Genomic DNA, 23,502 nt, shown 5'->3' with positions numbered 1-23,502 from the left:
GAAGAGGATGCTGACGGAGAGACGAGGAAGATGCTGACGGAGCTACGAGGAGGATGCTGATGGTGCTACGAAGAGGATGCTGATGGTCCTGCGAGGAGGATGCTGATGGTCCTGCGAGGAGGATGCTGATGGCTACGAGGAGGATGCTGATGGCGCTACGAGGAGGATGCTGATGGCGCTACGAGGAGGATGCTGATGGTGCTACGAGGAGGATGCTGATGGTGCTACGAGGAGGATGCTGATGGCGTTACGAGGTGGATGCTGATGAAGCAACGAAGAGGATGCTGATGGAGCGACGAAGAGGATGCTGATGGAGCGACGAAGAGGATGCTGATGGAGCGACGAAGAGGATGCTGACGGAGAGACGGGAAGCATGCTGATGGAGAACAAGATGAAAACAAGATGAGGTATAAAAATTTTTTTATTTGTTTCACTGACTTGTAGCTTAGTGACTTCAGTCTTTTTTCAGGTTTATGTGTTTGTTTTTATTGTGTCGCTAATTTGTTCTTTGGCTATCTTTTAGATTTTTAAGAAATCTTGGATTTTGAGAGAGCATATATACTCTGTTGAATTCGGCGTATTCTTACTAAGTCAGAGAGTTCCCTCGCTCTCTGACTTAGAAAACGAATTTTGTGGTAAAGTATTTCAAAGTAGGCTCCTGCCACCTATTTTGGAATAATGTTGTACAAATTTCTATTAAGTAATGATTTTAGAATAATAATGTTGTTTGAAAAGCATTTATGCCGTGATGAATAAATAACATCCATCGGTAGTTTTGAAACGACTGTCAGCTTAAAATATGCATATGTATTTAAATTAAACATGGTCACCATGCCAGCAAGTGTCAGCGTTTGATAAATGTTTTCGAAATACGCTTTTCAATGCAATATGGAAATTTGTCATCATAACGTGCACAAAATCGCTGTTTCGTAATAATATATACGCAATTTTAACAAATATTTAATGATGTTTGGGGCTGTTTTCATTCAACCGTAGCTATAGTGTGTTTTCTTTTGACGTCATATAAGCCATGTTGGGAGAGTACATGAGAGTGTCGAAGCTCAGCAAAGCATAAAATTAGCAGAAATTCTTTTCACTGTATGGAATTTTGCCCCAACATGGTAACTGATGAAAACAATTTAGAGGAAGAAATCATTAAGGTGTAAAATGATTTTCATCAGCTGGCAATCCATTTGGGACTTTTCACAGTATTTTTAATTCACGAAAATTTACATAAAACGTACAAAATGACATACCTCGCAACAAGTATAAAACATGTGAAAATTGATCATCAAATTTACTGGCATTTCCCCAGTATAGTAGCGGCATCTTCTTTCATGTTTAGAGATTATTTTACACCTCAATGTTTTCTACTCTCATGTCCTTAGACCCAAAAAAATTTACATCTGTAATGTAATGTATGATAAACTTAAGAATAAATTTAAGAGAAAGGAACTTCTCAAACGACTTCAAGTAATATGTAAGTTTTAGCAAGTAAAATGTTCGTACAATAAAGTATAAAAACAATCTCAAACATTGTTTAAGATTTTAGACATTAAGCTGGCTTGAAGACCACTGTTTTTGCAAAAATTCGGCAATTTCGAAGTGATGTATTTCGCCTCCGTACCTTCAATGGCGGCGCTCATGCAGGCTTCAAAGATGGCGTCCAAGTTAGCCTTCCAGTTGTTGTAGAGTTCACTGGGTTTAAATAAGGTCGAGATCATTGAGCTCTATAAAACCTGGAGGGGCAAAGGGGCCTGGACCCCGTGGTCAAAAACATGGCGGTAATGGCGGATTTTGGTGGTCAAAACTTCCACTTTAAACATTTTTTCCAATATTCACTCCCTCCTGATTTCTAATACTGTTTGTATGAACGAAAACAAGTGAGAAAAAAAATAATTACGATACCGACAGCATATCATGTGAAAATAATGCTTCAGCATTGCGTGAAAAACACAGTACAGACACACATCAAAGTAAAGAAGATCAGCGGTAGAGAAACGCATATTTTGGATGTAACATTTAAGTTATTTTATGACATTTTAGCCTTTTAAAAGTGAAAATCAAACGGCATTCTTTACTAGACCTGTCAATCTCGTAAAACTTATACATTATTTCATGCTTTTGTGTGTTTGACTGTTTGTAGACAGTTTTGTGCACCTATTTTTCTTGCTTCAAATAGATAAATCTGTGTAAAAATGCTCCTAAGGAAGCGAGAAAATGTTTGCTTCAGTCCTACGACATAAGTCAACTGAAAGTTTACCATGGATAAGTATCATAAGTGTATTGTCATTACCTGATAAATCTACTGAAAACTCATAAAGAAAGTATGTTGAACCAGAAGAGCTACAAAAAAGAAAAAAATTCAAAAACACCATGACACTGTTGCTTGGTAATTTGTATTTTGTAAACAGCTTGGCAGAATCTTGGATCTATTACTGAACAGAACTACATTAATTTTCCATTGAAATTATAAACTTGGAAACTAAAGTGCATTGGTTTCTCTGACAAAAACACTGTCTATTGCTGCATGAAGGCAAAATAGTTATTTCACAGTGTAGGTGAAGAAATTTATCAAGTTCTATAGATATTATTGTGCATTACTTACAGTTTTGGAATTGAGTAATATATGTCATGAACAAGATATAATTTTTCAAAATGCTAACCCTTCCTTCACTACTACTCTTCTGTTTTGCTTAAATAACTTACAGCTACCAATACTAATTATTTATATGTACAAACTAACATTTGGGAATTAAATGATAAACAACTTATTAAATCTTTGTATTTTACATCAAGCCTTTGAATTAGTTTCTTTTATCTCTTGGTAAAAAAATATTAATGAAAGACTTACAAATCAAGTTTCTTGAAAATAGTATTTTGTACAAAGAAACTAAATAATTGGAAAGGTCACATGTTGAAGACAGACTTTGCTTCTTTGACTAGGTTGCTTGACCATGAGCAAATTTAAATTTGTTTACAATTTGTTCAAAGAAGTCTTTCTATTGATTTCTACTAATTCTTCATAAGACACAAAGAATTTCTTTGCCATCTATTTTTGCTTCTTCTACATTCAACTTCTTTGTAACCAATGCATCCGATGTGAATTTGTGGATCACCTGGAATCATACCAAGTATGGATTTGGTGAGATGAGACAATAATATGTTTAATTTTTCATGCATATTAATGATATAATCATAAGCTACTGTTGAACAAAAATTTTAAGTTAGAAACAAATCTTAGCACATTGTTCAACACACTACTTTTATCTTGGTTTTGAAGTATTAACCTGTTTACTATAACAATAAATACTTCATTTACAGAAAAGCTAAGTAGTACTTTAAAATTGTTTGCATAAATCCAACTTTCCAATCCCATTATAATTGTCTACACTATACAGTCAGTCAAATTGAGCAGGCAAACAGTTTAATAGTTATTTTTATTATACAACATATACCATAGTTCTCATTAATTTTGCATGGCACTGGATTCAATTTCAAAACAACTCTGTTGTAAACTTTCCCTTCATCTTTTCAAAAAAAAACATGAACAAATTATGCCCCATTTTTGGGAGGTAAACTCAATTCAAATTAGGAGAGTTTAGCTTGATGCCTTGATCATGATACAAGATGGATGCAAAACTCGATAAAAATTTACAGCTTCGCCACGTCTGGCGAGCGATTAAGTGAAGAACAAACAAGACTGGACCAAAATAATTTTAAATTAAAACTTAGTAGTAGAAACACTCTTCAAGTATCGTGTTAAAAACAAAATAGTAAAACTAATACTGTGCTACTTACCGGAGTCAAGAAATGTTCCCTTTTCTGTCGCTATTTCAGCATCCGCAAACCACAAACGTTGGCACTTTAATAAATAAAATTTTAAAAAAGTGGTTATGTTAGGAAAATAAATAGTTTTGATATTTTCTATACTCGCAATTGTGGTGGTCAAATCAGGGTGGGCGACAAAAATTTTATTTTATGAGCCCGCGTCTCTCCGCTGACTTTGACCACCAAAATCCGCCATGTTTTTGACCACGCGGCCGCGCGCTAATAATTTATACTAATTTTGTTGACGTTTCCCCTCCAGTTATTATAGAACTCAATGGTCGAGATAGATAATTCACTATACCACGACGAAAAATTGCATGTAATTTACAAACTCTTGGCGTCACGTTCATTTGCTATATTAAAATTTACAATAAATATTTTTTTATTATTGATTGAACTATGGACGAATAAGAAAACTCATATCTAGAAATGACATGAATGAAAGGCAAAAGTAAATAAAAAATGTGACTATTTTTGACCAATGACATTAGGATGTTGATAGTGGTTACAATGGATGATAGTGGATATTTATAGACATGCTTTCAAAATGGCGTATGCTGAACAATTTTATTTTCAGTCAACTTGGAGCACACTTAATCATTTTATGGCAAGAATAGGTAAATGTTGGCTGAACTGTATAAAATAAGGCGTTCAAGGATGCAATTGGAAGCGTAAAAAAAGACTTGAGGCATATGCAAGAGAACTATCTTCACGTAGCAGACTGACATTTGTGGTGAATTCACTGAATTGTTCTGGAAGCTAACAGTTATTGGTTGTTATTCTGGCTATGTGAAACCAATCTATCTGCATGAGTTCTATCATGATTTTAAACAGCAAATCGATGCGTTGCGTATGAGTTGTATCGACCAGCTTACTACACAGTCAACACTTCACCAATTTGGAATTTGAAACATTTTGGTGATAAGAATTTTATACCGACGTATCCCTGCGATAAAAGACTCACAAGAAAAACTGTTTTGTTCAGAGTAAGGTAAAATATTTTACTCTCTGATTGCCTAAATATTCTTTGAGTATTTAAAACTGGCTCATATAAGACCATACATGTATGTAGTTAATGGGATCTACATTTTAGCTAGCGTGTGCAATATTTTATAAGTAAAACGATGCACGGTAGTGAGGTAACTTAGTGATTAAATGTACTTGAAAGCCGAGGGAGATTTTGTAGTAAAAGTCACAAGACTTGTAGCACCGAGGGACTTTAGCTAACCTGCCAGGGCTTTCAAGTGCATTTGATTGCCAAAATGTTTTAGTCAGTGCTTCACACACTGTTTATAAATTTGGATCTGCAGCTATTATTACCTAAGTGAAGATCTATTGATTGTCATGCTTTATTTTATCTCCATGTTTTTTTATTTTCACCATCATAAGTTGAACATTTGAGTTACCTTGCATGAGTCGTTTTACTTAAAATATGTTCTTTAACAATTTTGGTTCATCATTGTTTTTGTTTTCTTGTAATTGATTTTATTTAGTATTTGTTAATATTGCAACTAAAATATTAACTCGTTTCAGTCTCCGCTTGCTGAAATCAAGATGGCTTCTAACCTTGAACATTTCAAACATTACAACTCAATGGTTGAAACCATTGAACTATTTAATCAAGTTACATTTGTTTCATCGTGTGCAATTCCTCTTTATGGATATCAAAGATATAGACAGTTATTCAAGAATGAAATAAAATATAGAATGTTTTCATTTGTTGATTTGACATACAGATTGGTTTGTTTACCTCCCAAAATAGGGAGGAAATTTGTTCACAGCGAACATAAATGCAGTCTTTACAATGTTTTTTAGCTGTCTTGTCATAAATATCGAAAATGTTTAATGATTGATAATATTTTTAATTGTTTAACTAAATGAGTTTGTTTTATGCTTCATTAGAAACTGATGGAAGCTTTGAATAATTTTGGTCAAAACGGCAGATAAATCCTGGGGATGGGGATGAAGCTTTCTATGTTTACAGATGTATACCATTGTGAATTTATAATTTCATTGCTATCACAATTTATAGATTAATATAAAATTTTTGATGCTATGAGATGGTCTCATCAATGTGCAACAATTGAACTGGATTTCCAACTTCCTGAGAGATTCAACCTCACGCTAGGTAAGTTTTGCCAGTAAGCTTTTCGTTGAATAACCTCACTACGGTCTTGATACTTAATTTATTTAACCAACAGTGACATGATTATTTGTTTCTATAGAAACCTATTGTTATATATTTATATGCTTATATATACTATATACTTATATGCAGCCTGCTACATTGCTGAACACTGAAAGTCCCACCTGCATTCAAACTCGCCTGCAAACAAACCCACCCGCGCATATAAGTATATAGTTACATTTAATATTGCAATGTTAACAGATAATTGCAATATAATAGTTAATAGTCCATGCATGTATCCCTGTGCATCCATCCCCCCCCCATGTAAATATCATTGATAATGGCTCACAAACATATGTAAGCCTGTGTATTATAGTCAGAGGATTACGGCACAGTTTAAGTTTCCATGAAATTGTAGATCTTTACAAATTGTAACAATTTAGTAATTTATCAATATTCTATTACTCTATTGACAGTGGTGAAGGAGATATAAAATTACATCCTGTTATTATTCATCGAGCTATTGTAGGTTCAGTTGAAAAATGATTGCTATTCTTGCTGAAAGCTTTGGTGGAAAATGGTGAGTGTTTTCTTGGCTCATGCCAGAGCTTAAAGCAAATGAAATGTCCTTAAAATGTTAAATTAAAATGATACAAAGTTTCTTAATTGTTTGGAAATTTTTTTATCATTTTTACTCTACTTTACTTTATTTCAAAATTTTGACGCACTGCATTTTCTGTTATTTTCTAGGATTTTATGGCTTTCTCCCCATCAAGTTGTAGTAATTCCTGTCAGTAGTAAATATGATGATTATGCCGAACCGGTAAATTTAATTTGGTAAGCCTTAGATCGAACTTGCACAGGCTAATGCAAACTCAGCTATGGACAAATTGTTGCTATTTTATGAATTGGAATTTTTTTGTCCTTTTTTTTTTTTTATTGACATTTTGGTCATGTTTAGATTCAAAAGAAGTTCCATGCAGCTGGTTATCGTGTTGATACAGACTTGGATCACGGATCAACACTAAATAAGAAAGTTCGCAATGCACAACTTTCACAGTACAACTTCATTCTTGGTATGAATAAGTCTTTTAAATTATTTTTATTTACTGTACAAATAAATAGAAATTAAAATGGTTTGGAACCACTGTTGGTGTTCAGAGTTTACTGACGTTTCCACAACATTAGTCAGGTTCGCCGTATTTGTTCTCTAGACGTCATGACAGAGAGGAAAATATGTGGATGTTTTAGTTTGTGTGGTATACTTATTAATTGTTCGCTTGTAAGCCGTTTATAAGGTGCTGATATTTGTATTCTGTTCAATGATTTTGTTTTGAGTTTGTTAACCTACTTTCTAACGTAAGTCGTTGTCTATAGTCAGTGCTGTTTGTAATGTTGTGCATTGTGATGCTCACTTGTCAGTACTCGTTGTTCTTGGTAGTCAGTTGATGTGCGAGTTGTAAAATGTAAGGTATTATCGTTTGCTGTTGTTGGATTGTTTGTTGTTTGTGTTTTGTTTGTTTGTTTTGTGTTCATTGTCTTTTAAGTGTTGTCTATTTTAAAAGCAAAATAGATGTTCATTTTATTACTAAATGCGATTGGTTAAATGGTTTTATGTTGTTTTTTAAACAGTTGTTGGTGAAAAAGAGACGGTCTCAGACACGGTCAACGTCAGAACACGTGACAACAAAGTACTCGGTGAAAAATCGGTCATGGCCGTGATCGAACGCTTGCGAGATTTAGTCAGCTCACGAAGTCTGACAAGCGAAGATTTTTGAAGTAAAACAACATTTTTATGGTAAAGATAAAATGAATTTACTCACAAAAATAAATTTGAATGTAAATCCCATGATGCGTCGCAATTATAGAAAAATAGGTACGCGTACATGCCACTGGTCACTGGCAAACTGGCGGCATTGGTCACTAATACTTTATCAGTGGTGGTAATATTGATTTTATCGTGGTGGTAAATTCTTCCATTGGTAATTTATGGCGATAACCATCAGCAACTTTTCAACTTTTACCATCAAGTTTTCACTCAAACGAGATCGCTTCTCTTTCATATTTTGGCTTGTTTCTTGAGCTAGTAGGAGGCTGTGTGCGTTGATACAAGAAAAACTTTGTTGTGCAGAGGAAGGTAAAGATATTTTACTCGCAGAATTACTATATATTTATCAACAAAGTAGTTCATACTACAGCGATGAAAAATATAAAGCGTCGTATTTAACGCAAACCTTGGTTAAACCAGGGTTAGTTGACACATGTGCACTTGTATAATATGTCCAAATGGACATGTTTTGTGGAATTCCCTTCATTTGGTAAAATATTATCGCAGTGGGCCAAGATCGTCCCTCGTTTTGACAGTCATTTGCTATTCGTACTGGAGCTCTAGAATTTTACTGTTTTTAGTGGTAAATGTGACCAATTCCTCATTCGTTTTCTTGTTATTGTGTGATGCTTAACATAGCAAAACAAAGAGTAGCTATATAAATGTAATTTTCCTGCCACACTTACAAACATTTCATATGTCAGCTGCAAGACCCGTAACAGACTGTGACAAATTTTTTGTTTGGTGAAAAAAAATTAGCAATTAGCATATCTTGTGGAGTCTCCATTTTGAATATCCATTTGAGAAATGCTTGCAAGAATATGGGCTACAAGATTACAAGAATAGAATGCGGATTTGAAACGAAAGATTAGAATGCACATTGAACTCCAAAAACAATAGGAAGTAGGCTTTATAATGTGACTACAATTGACTACAGTTCATACATTGGTTCAATGGTTAGGGTATGGATTAGGGTCAGGGTTAGATTATGGTTAGTGTAAGTGTTAAGGTTAGGGTTAGAATTGTTTAAAAGTTTCTTATAAACGTAGAATTAGTCAAACTCATCAACACTTTGTTATGCCCCTCGTAATATCCGTGACAATGTTAAAGATGTTTTATTTCTCTTCATAACTTTGTGTCTGCATATTTTCTACATAAACAAACTGCTTTAATATTTATGACAGATATTATAATTCGTAGATCGAGGTAGAAGAACTGCTTGAAAATGAAACTTCCAACATTGAAACAAAATCAAGCATGGCAGAAGAGAAACAACGACGCCAGGTTGAAGATAGCTTGATGAAATTGAACGTAGTTGAAGCACCTAGCATACGCTCGAGAGTTTTGGATGAGGACTCGTCAACCACTGAAAACATGAATGAGTCCAAGCATGTTTACGACGATAAAGGCTCTTGCGAGGTAGGCTGTTGCGACATATCGAATTATCGATAAATATCGGGTTTTTAAATATCGGTTTATCGATATTGGTTTTCGGTATATCGATATATCGATGTACCGAAAATATCGAAAAATATGAAAATATTCGTTGTTACGATATATATAGTTATTATACATAGTTTTTAATTGTGTTTTGTTGGTTTTAATAGCTTTATAGCGGTTTTAAATGGTTCTGTATACAATGTATTGACAGACAATCTTGACCCAATCACGTGCGGGGTAATTGTCGGCTAAGGTTCAATTTGATCTATTTATGAATCATTGCGAACAACACTACAAAAACCCCAAAATATCCGAAAATATATCGTCATATCTATATTTTTTCGAAGCGGGATTTATCGAGCACAAAAGCGACGACACTTATCAATGGTGAAGGATTGTCCCTGTATGAAATATCTAAGTTATAAGATTCGGCTATGAAATGCACACTAAACGGCAAAATATGACGGAAAGTGGGTTTAGGAGGAAGGTATGCGAAATATGTTCTATCGTATGCCAGCAAAACAATGTAAATTTCTTGAAACAACGAAAATATAAAAATTCAATCTCTGCCACGAATATTTGTTAATTTGTGCAAAATTGCCATTTGACCATAGCTGGTGTATGGTAATTTCCTCAGTAAATATTAAACTCATGTAAATTTTTTCTCCCATGACCACCCCTAAAAGTGAACTTTCGAAACACCATAAACACTACAGAATTGTTTGAAGATTGTTTTGGTGTCTGCTTATGAGAGGTTGTAAATAAGTTAATAGTAAGAGTATTGGCAGGGACCTAATAGCAGTGTCTGCTTTCGGGAGGTGTCCGTTAGTAGTAAAGTTCTGACTGATTTTGCTTATAGTTTCGTCTATAAAGTTTCTATAGGGTAACTAGTTTTTATAAATGAGAACAAGTAGTTGCGTTCTGTTTTTTGGCTTCTTCTGTGCTGCAGTGAGTGTTAATTCTGTTGAAAAGTGTTCGAATGTTGCTTATTTTGTGTTGTGTGGAATGATTACGGTTGAAATCAAGTATTTGGTCTGTAAGGGTATTTATGCCGTATACTTGTTTGTTTAGTCTTGTTGTGTTTTTTGTCTTTAGTGAAGGTTATCTTCTTTGTAGTATTTTTATGGTGTGTAGCATTTGTCCAGTTTTGGCTTTCTTGACTATGGCAAAGATATCGTCTTTATATCTATTCCATAGTCTGTCTGTTTCATCTGTGCTGTTGGTGACTGATTGTGTTTCGAGGTTTTGCACGACAGCTTTTGCGAGGAAGGTGTATAGTGGTGACCCCATTGATTCGCTGAAAGTTGTCTATAGTATGAGTTTTAGAAGAAGAATTCAGTGGAGAGGCAAAGGTTGAGTAAGTCTAGGATTTTATTTGTCTAGTTGTGTTGTTTGGCTATGTCTAATGGTATGGATGTGAAGAGTGATGTCACATTGTAATTAGATATCATGATTTTGTCTGGTCAATAGTTCATATGTATGTGATCCTGGAATTAAGAACAAGAATTGGAATGTACGACCTTTAAGAAAGTTTTTGAAAACATGGGAAAATACAATTCACCAATCAAGTGAGTTCAATAAGTGGGAAATAAACGCATGAACAATCTTTGAGATTTAGGTGCGTGAAATATAAGTTTTGGAATTTAAGTGCTTTAACTATAGTCTTTGGATGTTAGGTGCATGAACTATAGTCTTTGGGAGCTCTTTCATGAACTATAGTCCTTCGGAGTAAGGTGCATGAACTATAGTCTTTGGTAATTAGATACATTAACTATTTTCTTTGGTGTTAGTTGCATGAACTAAACTCTTTGGGAAATAGACGCATGATCTTATAGTCTTTGCGAGTTACGTGCGTGAAATATAGTCTTTGGGAGTTAGGTGTATGAACTATAGTCGTTCCGAGTTTAGGTGCATGAAGAAGAATTTTTGGGAGTTTAGTCTTTGAAGTTGGGTGTGTGAAAGATATTCTTTGAAAGTTAAGTTTGTGAACTATAGTCTTTGGGAGTTAGGTACATGAACTATATTGTTAAGATGCACGAACAATATACATATATATAGATTTTATAGCCTTTAGGTGCATGAACTAAAGTCTTTGTGAAATAGACACATTAGCTATAGTCTTTGGGAGTTAGGTGCATGGAAAATTTAACTGTCTTTTCAGCATATGAAGTTACCCCCACGATGACACACACACACACTATGATCAAACGAAACATTTTTCTTGCGAGCGCTTTATTAGCGATTAGAACCGATGGAACTCGATTACCATTTCATTTATTTCAACGGTGTCATGAGATCGTTTAAGTCGCATGAACTATAGTATTATAGAAATAGACGCATGAACAGTCATTGCGAGTTAGCAAAATTACTTTGTGCTCAGCAGTTCGAAGTAGGTGGCAAACTACTTTGAAACAACTTCACAATTTGCTAAAATTCTAATTCAAATTAGATAGCGGGGGGACAATCTAATTTCATAGAAAAAACCAATTGTAACTGAGCACGAATCTAATTAAACGACGACCTTTCCAATTATGAAAAGTAAATTTACATGCGCGAAAGCGGAACATATTGATAACGCTTCTTCTTGTTTATAGACCAATGTTTCCAGTTTGGTAAGAACTGATCTTAGTGACTCCTTAGTGACTCCTAGTGACTCCTCAGTACAACATTACGTAATTTTTATTTCAGTTGACATATTCGTCGTGTTTTTTAAAGGCAACTTTCAAACGAAGTTTGTGGAGTTGGGTCATCCTCCAGTTGGATGTTGCTCTCTAACTGTACCTAATTTATTTGGTCATTCACAGGTACACGTGACTTGTTTATATTAAACGGAGGCCTGGGCACTAGGTCATATTTTGCCATGTTATGTATTTGAGTTGTATCCACGCCTATTGATCACTTTATATAAACATTAAAATGTTTTCTTTTCTTGAACCTGAGAGGATGTGTTATGTTCTGAGGTGTTAAAATTAACTGTGAGATTGAAAAGTAATTAAAACTACGAATAGCTTTATCTAAGTTCCCAAAATGCTTTACTCCTATCCCGCCTTAAAAAAAGTGTATCGTGAAACATAATTGTTGTTTTTATAAAAGAACCGAGATGCTTTAAAAAAAATTCATTTTGTCTTACGGTGAATTTCCTTTAAATCAGGCAATGTCTGTTATTCTATGCAACACGAAACTCAACTGCGACATGGCAAAGGAACGCGGAATTGTCGCAGAAATTTTATCTTTCAAACATTTCGAGGAGGAGCTCAATTCACTTTTGGCGAGATCTTCACTAGTTTCTAGACAGGTTTGTGTGTCTATTTTTACGAGGGAGAGAGAGATTGGGCACTATTGGAAAGGAGAGGAAAGGGGTGGGCGGAGCTTAGCAACTAGAGAGAGGACACGGGACCTTTGAAAATGCAATAGATTTCTATTGTTATTCATGGACGTTCACGTCGAAGATGATGAAAACATTTACAGTTTCGAACTTTGAAAAAATCCCATGTCAGCAAATAGTAAAGCAGCATATTTAATATTGTAGTGCCTTCGAGAAACAGACGTTGATGGTCAACGGTAATATACAAGAACTTGAGGATAAAAATCACGAAGAACGCGATTTGTTTCAAAAGTACATCAGCAACATGGCATCGTAAGAAGATGGTGGACGAGCTTACAGGAATGGCTTACCATCCAGGTATACTTGCGATCGGACTTATAGCGCGTGCAAATATTTGTTGTACATATAGGATATTTTGTCCCCCAATGATCCGTTTGTAACCTTTACGCAGCGGAATTTGTAGCGTTGTTGGTGTAAATCATTCGTAACTTGAGTTGAATAACAAAACATATTCGTTCATTTAACCACGATTTTTAAAATCTTTACTTTGGTTGGAGGAAAAAAATTGCGTTTTGAATCAAGTTCCAAAACATAGCAAAAACTTTGCTGGAAAATTTCGAACACTCGTTCTGTATCGTTCAAGTCATTGAGACTTCAGTGTTTACTGCTGGCGTAACGGACTTCTTAGTCGCGATAACCTTATTTTCTTGCGCATTTGTTGAAAATTGATGCAGTTGTTTAAAAATAAGTGTCATTAATTAACATGTTGTCACGTGACATCAAGTAGATGTTTGCGCAGATGCTTTTGTACGCTTAACACTTTGGTGGAAATGGTTTTTATCAAACTGAATAACATACACAGAAAGAAAATGCATCGAACATTTCATAAACAAGAATCAACTTAATGTTTCAACTACATTTTTGATTTGCGTTGTAAAAAAGTCATCACTGCTTGCGCGCATTCCTCCGAGAGCCATTTTTGAGCAAGCACTTCGCATTCTTTATTATTCACATCGTGAAGTTTCTCCAGCTCAACTGAGCAACATAGTTTCTTGGACAATGAGAGCGACTGCAATGGAGAGAAGCATTGTATGGTTAAATGAAACGAAGCAATAACGGTAAAGTCCAGATTTGTGCTACCTTCGGCGGCAACGCAGCCATGTATTTCATTCTGTTGTTAATTTCTTTTTCAATTTCGGCTTGAGGAATAATTTCTGTTACCAAACCGTAGTTACAAGCTTCGACCGCAGTCAGTTTCTTTTCCAACGAGTAACATCTCATTCGCCTGAGTGCAAATTAATAAGAAATGTGTGACAATCATACCTTACCTCTTAACTGCATTAAGATAACAATACCTTGTTAAAAATTGAGTTAACTAAGCAAAAAGAACAGGGCTCAAAATAACGGCCAGGCAACGGACAATGATTTTCAAAATACCTATGTATCGGTAACATTTTCAGTTTTCCCATAATAATTTATTATTCGGCTTTCCTTTCAATATGTTTTGCAATATTGAGCGTCAATTTTACATACGTAAAACCATGCTTTCTCTAGTAAGTATATGCTGGCTAGGGGCTTGTTGCATTGAAGGTTACGATTCCGTTCTCGTAAAGTGTGTCGTGGTCAGCTTTGGGTATTGAGGATTTCAATATTATAATGAGACCGTGCGTAGTGATGTCGGAAGCGCTTAGTTAAAATGTTTTTCATATTATCGACGAAAATTATGTATATTAATGTGACGATACAAAACTGACTTTGACCAAGCCAAAATGAAATTGACCTTTCACGAAAACACTATAATTAATGCATTCCAACACATTTTCCACTTAAAAACAACTTTTAGAAAATGAGGATTCCACCCCCCCTGAAAATGAATTTTATAATATTTCCATAATTTCACCAAAAGACTATAATTCATGTGGTTGAACACATTTTCCACATCAAAAAGAACTTTGACAAAATAATCGAGTCCACCCTCCCTGAAAATGAATTTTATAATATTTCCATACTTTCACCAAAAGACTATAATTCATGCATTTGAACACATTTTCCACAACAAAAAGAACTTTTATAGAAATAGGGATTCCACCCCCCCTGAAAATGAATTTAATCTTAGTTCCATTATTTTACCAAAAGACTATAATTCATGCATTTGAACACATTTTCCACATCCAAAAGAACTTTTAGAAAAATCGAGTCACCCTCCCTTAAAAAAGAATTTTATCATATTTCCATATTTTCATCAAACGATTATAATTAATGCATTGATGCATATAACGACTATAAAAAATGTTCAGGTTTAAATAAGGTCGAGATAGATAGTTCACACTATACCACGACGAAAAATTGCATGTAATTTACAAACTCTTGGCGTCACGTTCATTTGCTATAATAAAATTTACAATAAATATTTTTTTATTATTGATTGAACTATGGACGAATATGAAAATTCATATCTAGAAATGACATGAATGAAAGGCAAAAGTAAATAAAAAATGTGACTATTTTTGACCACCAATGACATTAGGATGTTGATAGTGGTTACAATGGATGATAGTGGATAATTATAGACATGCTTTCAAAATGGCGTATGCTGAACAATTTTATTTTCAGTCAACTTGGAGCACACTTAATCATTTTATGGCAAGAATAGGTAAATGTTGGCTGAACTGTATAAAGTAAGGCGTTCAAGGATGCAATTCGGAAGCGTAAAAAAGACTTGAGGCATATGCAAGAGAACTATCTTCACGTAGCAGACTGACATTTGTGGTGAATTCACTGAATTGTTCTGGAAGCTAACAGTTATCGGTTGTTATTCTGGCTATGTGAAACCAATCTATCTGCATGAGTTCTATCATGATTTTAAACAGCAAATCGATGCGTTGCGTATGAGTTGTATCGACCAGCTTACTACACAGTCAACACTTCACCAATTTGGAATTTGAAACATTTTGGTGATAAGAATTTTATACGGACGTATCCCTGCGATAAAAAGACTCACAAGAAAAACTGTTTTGTTCAGAGTAAGGTAAAAATATTTTACTCTCTGATTGCCGAAATATTCTTTGAGTATTTAAAACTGGCTCATATAAGACCATACATGTATGTAGTTAATGGGATCTACATTTTACTACCGTGAAAGTGGCACCACATTGGGCACCACATTCAACACAACATTCATCACAACATTCATCACCACATTCAACTAAAATTTATCATTCAAAATGATAAATCAAAAAATCGTCTTTAAAACACGTTTTCCATCAAATACAACAGTAAAAAATAATTCTTAACTGTTTATTACTATTTTACAGTCCTTAAACATCACAAAAAATGTATAAAAGTCAAGAAATTGAAGAAAACACTAAGATTTATATTACAGTACTTTCCATTTCTCTTAAATAGCCTATAATTTAAAAACGGTAGAATTTTTTTAAACTTGGCCAGAATATAGATAATTATATTGTCTAAAATATATCCAAAATCTGGAGGTGGCACAAAAAATAAATGATAGAAAATCATCGACAAAGTCGGATGACACGAATGCGCGTAATATAATCTTATATAATTAACTTCCTATATCCATGTAATTTTTCAAACAAAGGCCTATAAATAAAAAACTACACGGTAGAATTTTTTTAAACTTGGCCAGAATATAGATAATTATATTGTCTAAAATATATCCAAAATCTGGAGGTGGCACAAAAAATAAATGATAGAAAATCATCGACAAAGTCGGATGACACGAATGCGCGTAATATAATCTTATATAATTAACTTCCTATATCCATGTAATTTTCAAACAAAGGCCTATAAATAAAAACTACACGGTAGAATTTTTAAACTTGGCCAGAATATAGATAATTATATTGTCTAAAATATATCCAAAATCTGGAGGTGGCACAAAAATAAATGATAGAAAATCATCGACAAAGTCGGATGACACGAATGCGCGTAATATAATCTTATATAATTAACTTCCTATATCCATGTAATTTTTCAAACAAAGGCCTATAAATAAAAACTACACGGTAGAAGTTTTTTAAACTTGGCCAGAATATAGATAATTATATTGCCTAAAATATATCAAAAATCTGGAGGTGGCACAAAAAATAAATGATAGAAAATCATCGACAAAGTCGGATGACACGAATGCGCGTAATATAATCTTATATATTTAAGTTAAGAATTCCGGTTCTTTAACAAACAAAGCCTTATAAATAAAAACTACACGGTAGAATTTTTTAAACTTGGCCATATTGTAGATATTCTTATTGTCTATAACATATCCAAAATCTGGAGGTGGCACAAAAAAATAAAAGCAATAATATTCCTTGAGAATGTACTCTGGTATTAACCGTGAAGTTGGCACCACATTCGAGAAACAGCTCTATAGCTAAAAAACTACACGGTAGAATTTTTTTAAACTTGGCCATATTGTAGATATTCTTATTGTCTATAACATATCCAAAATCTGGAGGTGGCACAAAAATAAATGATAGAAAATCATCGACAAAGTCGGATGACACGAATGCGCGTAATATAATCTTATATAATTACGTTAGAATTCCGGTTCTTAAACAAACAAAGCCTTATAAATAAAAACTACACGGTAGAATTTTTTAAACTTGGCCAGAATATAGATAATTATATTGTCTAAAATATATCCAAAATCTGGAGGTGGCACAAAAAATAAATGATAGAAAATCATCGACAAAGTCGGATGACACGAATGCGCGTAATATAATCTTATATAATTACGTTTAGAATTCCGGTTCTTTAACAAACAAAGCCTATAAATAAAAACTACACGGTAGAATTTTTTAAACTTGGCCAGAATATAGATAATTATATTGTCTAAAATATATCCAAAATCTGGAGGTGGCACAAAAATAAATGATAGAAAATCATCGACAAAGTCGGATGACACGAATGCGCGTAATATAATCTTATATAATTAACTTCCTATATCCATGTAATTTTTCAAACAAAGGCCTATAAATAAAAACTACACGGTAGAATTTTTTAAACTTGGCCAGAATATAGATAATTATATTGTCTAAAATATATCCAAAATCTGGAGGTGGCACAAAAATAAATGATAGAAAATCATCGACAAAGTCGGATGACACGAATGCGCGTAATATAATCTTATATATTTAAGTTAAAATTCCGGTTCTTTAACAAACAAAGCCTTATAAATAAAAACTACACGGTAGAAATTTTTAAACTTGGCCATATTGTAGATATTTTATTGTCTAAAATATATCCAAAATCTGGAGGTGGCACAAAAATAAATGATAGAAAATCATCGACAAAGTCGGATGACACGAATGCGCGTAATATAATCTTATATATTTAAGTTAAAATTCCGGTTCTTTAACAAACAAAGCCTTATAAATAAAAACTACACGGTAGAAATTTTTAAACTTGGCCATATTGTAGATATTTTATTGTCTAAAATATATCCAAAATCTGGAGGTGGCACAAAAAAATAAATGATAGAAAATCATCGACAAAGTCGGATGACACGAATGCGCGTAATATAATCTTATATATTTAAGTTAAGAATTCCGGTTCTTTAACAAACAAAGCCTTATAAATAAAAAACTACACGGTAGAAATTTTTTAAACTTGGCCATATTGTAGATATTTTCATTGTCTAAAATATATCCAAAATCTGGAGGTGGCACAAAAAAATAAATGATAGAAAATCATCGATAAAGTCGGATGACACGAATGCGCGTAATATAATCTTATATATTTAAGTTAAAATTCCGGTTCTTTAACAAACAAAGCCTTATAAATAAAAACTACACGGTAGAAATTTTTTAAACTTGGCCATATTGTAGATATTCTTATTGTCTATAATATATCCAAAATCTGGAGGTGGCACAAAAATAAAGAAATAATATTCCTTGAGAATGTACTCGGTATAAACCGTGAAGTTGGCACCACATTCGACAAACAGCTCTATAGCTAAAAACTACACGGTAGAATTTTTTAAACTTGGCCAGAATATAGATAATTATATTGTCTAAAATATATCCAAAATCTGGAGGTGGCACAAAAATAAATGATAGAAAATCATCGGCAAAGTCGGATGACACGAATACGCGTAATACAATATTATATAATTAACTTCCTATATCAAGGTATCTTTGCAAACAAAGGCCTGTAAATAAAAAACTCCACGGTAGAATTTATTTAAACTTGGCCATATTATAGATAATTATATTGTCTAAAATATATCCAAAATCTGGAGGTGGCACAAAAAAATAAATGATAGAAAATCATCGACAAAGTCGGATGACACGAATGCGCGTAATATAATCTTATATAATTAACTTCCTATATCCATGTAATTTTTCAAACAAAGGCCTATAAATAAAAAACTACACCTTAGAATTTTTTTAAACTTGGCCAGAATATAGATATTTATACTGTCTAAAATATATCCAAAATCTGGAGGTGGCACAAAAAAATAAATGATAGAAAATCATCGACAAATTCGGATGAACGAATGCGCGTAATATAATCTTATATAATTATTAATTAGAAATTATTAATCGATATTCTGATCCTGCCAACAACGTAAAAAAATGCGATAGAAAGAAAAATACTGTGGAAAATAATAGCCGATTTCTAATTATAAGACAATAAAGTAAAGTAATTTTCTAGTAAGTCTGTAAAAATACAATATAAATAATGCACGTGTCTAATTATACCGTGACGTAAAGGTCCTGGATTAAAGTAATATTTGGTCGTAACTACTCCAAAAAACAAGTCATTTACTTCACTAGATTCACTAAATTTTGAAAAAATTAAAGCGATGAGCAACTAGAACAAATTTTCAAAAAAAATAACCAGCACTGTTACGTCACTGCATAATTAATTTGGTACTAACAACCAGAGTTTACTACTTTTAAACAATTTAGTAAAAAGTGAATTGTATTAATAATTTTTTGTTCACTCTCTTGATTTTGGATATATTTAAAAACAATCTACCGTGTAGTTTTTTATTTATAAGGCTTTGTTTGTTTTAGAACCGGAATTCCAAGTTTAAAAAAATTCTACCGTGTAGTTTTTTATTTATAAGGCTTTGTTTGTTTTAGAACCGGAATTCCAAGTTTAAAAAAATTCTACCGTGTAGTTTTTTATTTACAGGCCTTTGTTTGCAAAGATACCTTGATATAGGAAGTTAATTATATAATATTATATTACGCGTATTCGTGTCATCCGACATTGCCGATGATTTTCTAAAACTTATTTTTTTGTGCACTCTCCAGATTTTGGATATGTTTTAGACAATAAAAATATCTACAATATGGCCAAGTTTAAAAAATTCTACCGTGTTTTTATTTATAGGCCTTTGTTTGCAAAGATACCTTGATATAGGAAGTTAATTATATAATATTATATTACGCGTATTCGTGTCATCCGACTTTGCCGATGATTTTCTACAACTTTTTTTTGTGCACTCCAGATTTTGGATAATGTTATAGACAATAAAAATATCTACAATATGGCCAAGTTTAAAAAAATTCTACCGTGTAGTTGTTTATTTACAGGCCTTTGTTTGCAAAGATACCTTGATATAGGAAGTTAATTATATAAGATTATATTACGCGCATTCGTGTCATCCGACTTTGTCGATGATTTTCTATCATTTATTTTTTTGTGCCACCTCCAGATTTTGGATATGTTATAGACAATAAGAATATCTACATTATGGCCAAGTTTAAAAATTCTACCGTGTAGTTTTTAGCTATAGAGCTGTTTGTCGAATGTGGTGCCAACTTCACGGTTAATACCAGAGTACATTCTCAAGGAATATTATTTTTTTTTTTTGTGCCACCTCCAGATTTTGGATATGTTATAGACAATAAGAATATCTACATTATGGCCAAGTTTAAAAAATTCTACCGTGTAGTTTTTATTTATAAGGCTTTGTTTGTTAAAGAACCGGAATTCTAAACTTAATTATATAAGATTATATTACATGCATTCGTGTCATCCGACTTTGTCGATGATTTTCTATCATTTATTTTTGTGCCACCTCCAGATTTTGGATATATTTTAGACAATATAATTATCTATATTCTGGCCAAGTTTAAAAAATTCTACCGTGTAGTTTTTATTTATAGGCCTTTGTTTGAATAATTACATGGATATAGGAAGTTAATTATATAAGATTATATTACGCGCATTCGTGTCATCCGACTTTGTCGATGATTTTCTATCATTTATTTTTGTGCCACCTCCAGATTTTGGATATGTTATAGACAATAAGAATATCTACATTATGGCCAAGTTTAAAAAATTCTACCGTGTAGTTTTTATGCTATAGAGCTGTTTGTCGAATGTGGTGCCAACTTCACGGTTTATACCAGAGTACATTCTCAAGGAATATTATTTCTTTTATTTTTGTGCCACCTCCAGATTTTGGATATATTATAGACAATAAGAATATCTACAATATGGCCAAGTTTAAAAATTTCTACCGTGTAGTTTTTATTTATAAGGCTTTGTTTGTTAAAGAACCGGAATTCTTAAATTAAATATATAAGATTATATTACGCGCATTCGTGTCATCCGACTTTGTCGATGATTTTCTATCATTTATTTTTGTGCCACCTCCAGATTTTGGATATATTTTAGACAATATAATTATCTATATTCTGGCCAAGTTTAAAAAATTCTACCGTGTAGTTTTTAGCTATAGAGCTGTTTGTCGAATGTGGTGCCAACTTCACGGTTTATACCAGAGTACATTCTCAAGGAATATTATTTCTTTTATTTTTTGTGCCACCTCCAGATTTTGGATATGTTATAGACAATAAAAATATCTACAATATGGCCAAGTTTAAAAAAATTCTACCGTGTAGTTTTTTATTTATAAGGCTTTGTTTGTTAAAGAACCGGAATTCTTAAATTAAATATATAAGATTATATTACGCGCATTCGTGTCATCCGACTTTGTCGATGATTTTCTATCATTTATTTTTTGTGCCACCTCCAGATTTTGGATATATTTTAGACAATATAATTATCTATATTCTGGCCAAGTTTAAAAAAATTCTACCGTGTAGTTTTTAGCTATAGAGCTGTTTGTCGAATGTGGTGCCAACTTCACGGTTTATACCAGAGTACATTCTCAAGGAATATTATTTCTTTTATTTTTTGTGCCACCTCCAGATTTTGGATTTATTATAGACAATAAGAATATCTACAATATGGCCAAGTTTAAAAATTTCTACCGTGTAGTTTTTATTTATAAGGCTTTGTTTGTTAAAGAACCGGAATTCTTAACTTAATTATATAAGATTATATTACGCGCATTTGTGTCATCCGACTTTGTCGATGATTTTCTATCATTTATTTTTTGTGCCACCTCCAGATTTTGGATATATTTTAGACAATATAATTATCTATATTCTGGCCAAGTTTAAAAATTTTCTACCGTGTAGTTTTTTATTTATAAGGCTTTGTTTGTTTTAGAACCGGAATTCTAAACGTAATTATATAAGATCATATTACATGCATTCGTGTCATCCGACTTTGTCGATGATTTTCTATCATTTATTTTTTGTGCCACCTCCAGATTTTGGATATATTTTAGACAATATAATTATCTACAATATGGCCAAGTTTAAAAAAATTTCTACCGTGTAGTTTTTTATTTATAAGGCTTTGTTTGTTTTAGAACCGGAATTCTAAACGTAATTATATAAGATCATATTACATGCATTCGTGTCATCCGACTTTGTCGATGATTTTCTATCATTTATTTTTTTGTTCAATTAAAAAATATTAATAAACAGTTAAGAATTATTTTTTACTGTTGTATTTGATGATTTATCATTTTGAATGATAAATTTTAGTTGAATGTGGTGATGAGTGTTGTGATGAATGTTGTGTTGAATGTGGTGCCCAATGTGGTGCCAATTTCACGGTAGTCTACATTTTAGCTAGCGTGTGCAATATTTTTATAAGTAAAACGATGCACGGTAGTGAGGTAACTTAGTGATTAAATGTACTTGAAAGCCGAGGAGATTTTGTAGTAAAAGTCACAAGACTTGTAGCACCGAGGACTTTAACTAACCTGCCAGGGCTTTCAAGTGCATTTGATTGCCAAAATGTTTTAGTCAGTGCTTCACACACTGTTTATAAATTTGGATCTGCAGCTATTATTACCTAAGTGAAGATCTATTGATTGTCATGCTTTATTTTATCTCCATGTTTTTTATATTTTCACCATCATAAGTTGAACATTTGAGTTACCTTGCATGAGTCGTTTTTTTAAAATATGTTCTTTAACAATTTTGGTTCATCATTGTTTTGTTTTCTTGTAATTGATTTTATTTAGTATTTGTAAATATTGCAACTAAAATATTAACTCGTTTCAGTCTCCGCTTGCTGAAATCAAGATGGCTTCTAACCTTGAACATTTCAAACATTACAACTCAATGGTTGAAACCATTGAACTATTTAATCAAGTTACATTTGTTTCATCGTGTGCAATTCCTCTTTATGGATATCAAAGATATAGACAGTTATTCAAGAATGAAATAAAATATAGAATGTTTTCATTTGTTGATTTGACATACAGATTGGTTTGTTTACCTCCCAAAAAAGGGAGGAAATATAATTATCTATATTCTGGCCAAGTTTAAAAAAATTCTACCGTGTAGTTTTTTAGCTATAGAGCTGTTTGTCGAATGTGGTGCCAACTTCACGGTTTATACCAGAGTACATTCTCAAGGAATATTATTTCTTTTATTTTTTTGTGCCACCTCCAGATTTTGGATATATTATAGACAATAAGAATATCTACAATATGGCCAAGTTTAAAAAATTTCTACCGTGTAGTTTTTTATTTATAAGGCTTTGTTTGTTAATGAACCGGAATTCTTAAATTAAATATATAAGATTATATTACGCGCATTC

General features: G+C 32.8%; 1 protein-coding gene and 5 long non-coding RNA genes across 7 annotated transcripts; 4 read left to right on the top strand and 2 right to left on the bottom strand.

The window, feature by feature from the left end:
* Positions 1–204: 204 nt before the first annotated feature.
* LOC124437708 lies at positions 205–1,725 on the bottom strand. Its single transcript, XR_006945815.1, has 2 exons — positions 1,628–1,725; positions 205–376 (listed from the first exon to the last, which is right to left on the bottom strand). It is a non-coding gene; the product is annotated as an uncharacterized LOC124437708 (long non-coding RNA).
* A 4,153-nt stretch (positions 1,726–5,878) lies between these two features.
* LOC124437697 lies at positions 5,879–7,975 on the top strand. Of its 2 annotated transcripts, XR_006945804.1 has the most exons (6): positions 5,879–5,959; positions 6,480–6,539; positions 6,710–6,796; positions 6,921–7,035; positions 7,592–7,757; positions 7,828–7,975. It is a non-coding gene; the product is annotated as an uncharacterized LOC124437697 (long non-coding RNA). The 2 variants fall into 2 exon arrangements; XR_006945803.1 differs by lacking the exon at positions 6,480–6,539.
* An 8-nt stretch (positions 7,976–7,983) lies between these two features.
* LOC124437705 lies at positions 7,984–9,728 on the top strand. Its single transcript, XR_006945812.1, has 3 exons — positions 7,984–8,096; positions 8,988–9,206; positions 9,575–9,728. It is a non-coding gene; the product is annotated as an uncharacterized LOC124437705 (long non-coding RNA).
* A 2,212-nt stretch (positions 9,729–11,940) lies between these two features.
* LOC124437702 lies at positions 11,941–13,076 on the top strand. The gene is made up of 3 exons (XR_006945809.1): positions 11,941–12,031; positions 12,379–12,522; positions 12,757–13,076. It is a non-coding gene; the product is annotated as an uncharacterized LOC124437702 (long non-coding RNA).
* Positions 13,077–13,372: 296 nt separating this feature from the next.
* Positions 13,373–13,848, bottom strand: LOC124437689 (enoyl-CoA delta isomerase 2-like). The gene is made up of 2 exons (XM_046987667.1): positions 13,693–13,848; positions 13,373–13,621 (listed from the first exon to the last, which is right to left on the bottom strand). The coding sequence occupies exons 1-2, from the start codon at positions 13,831–13,833 to the stop codon at positions 13,466–13,468; spliced, it is 297 nt and encodes a 98-aa protein (XP_046843623.1). The 5' UTR covers positions 13,834–13,848; the 3' UTR covers positions 13,373–13,465.
* A 1,223-nt stretch (positions 13,849–15,071) lies between these two features.
* On the top strand, positions 15,072–23,159 carry LOC124437720. Its single transcript, XR_006945826.1, has 2 exons — positions 15,072–15,580; positions 22,962–23,159. It is a non-coding gene; the product is annotated as an uncharacterized LOC124437720 (long non-coding RNA).
* The last annotated feature ends 343 nt before the right edge of the window (positions 23,160–23,502 follow it).

The sequence above is a fragment of the Xenia sp. Carnegie-2017 genome, unplaced genomic scaffold (assembly GCF_021976095.1).
Source record: "Xenia sp. Carnegie-2017 unplaced genomic scaffold, XeniaSp_v1 HiC_scaffold_16, whole genome shotgun sequence".
Classification (NCBI taxonomy): Eukaryota; Metazoa; Cnidaria; class Anthozoa; order Malacalcyonacea; family Xeniidae; genus Xenia; species Xenia sp. Carnegie-2017.
The sequence above is the reverse complement of the archived record's forward strand: the minus strand, read 5'-3'. Positions and strand labels throughout refer to the sequence as shown.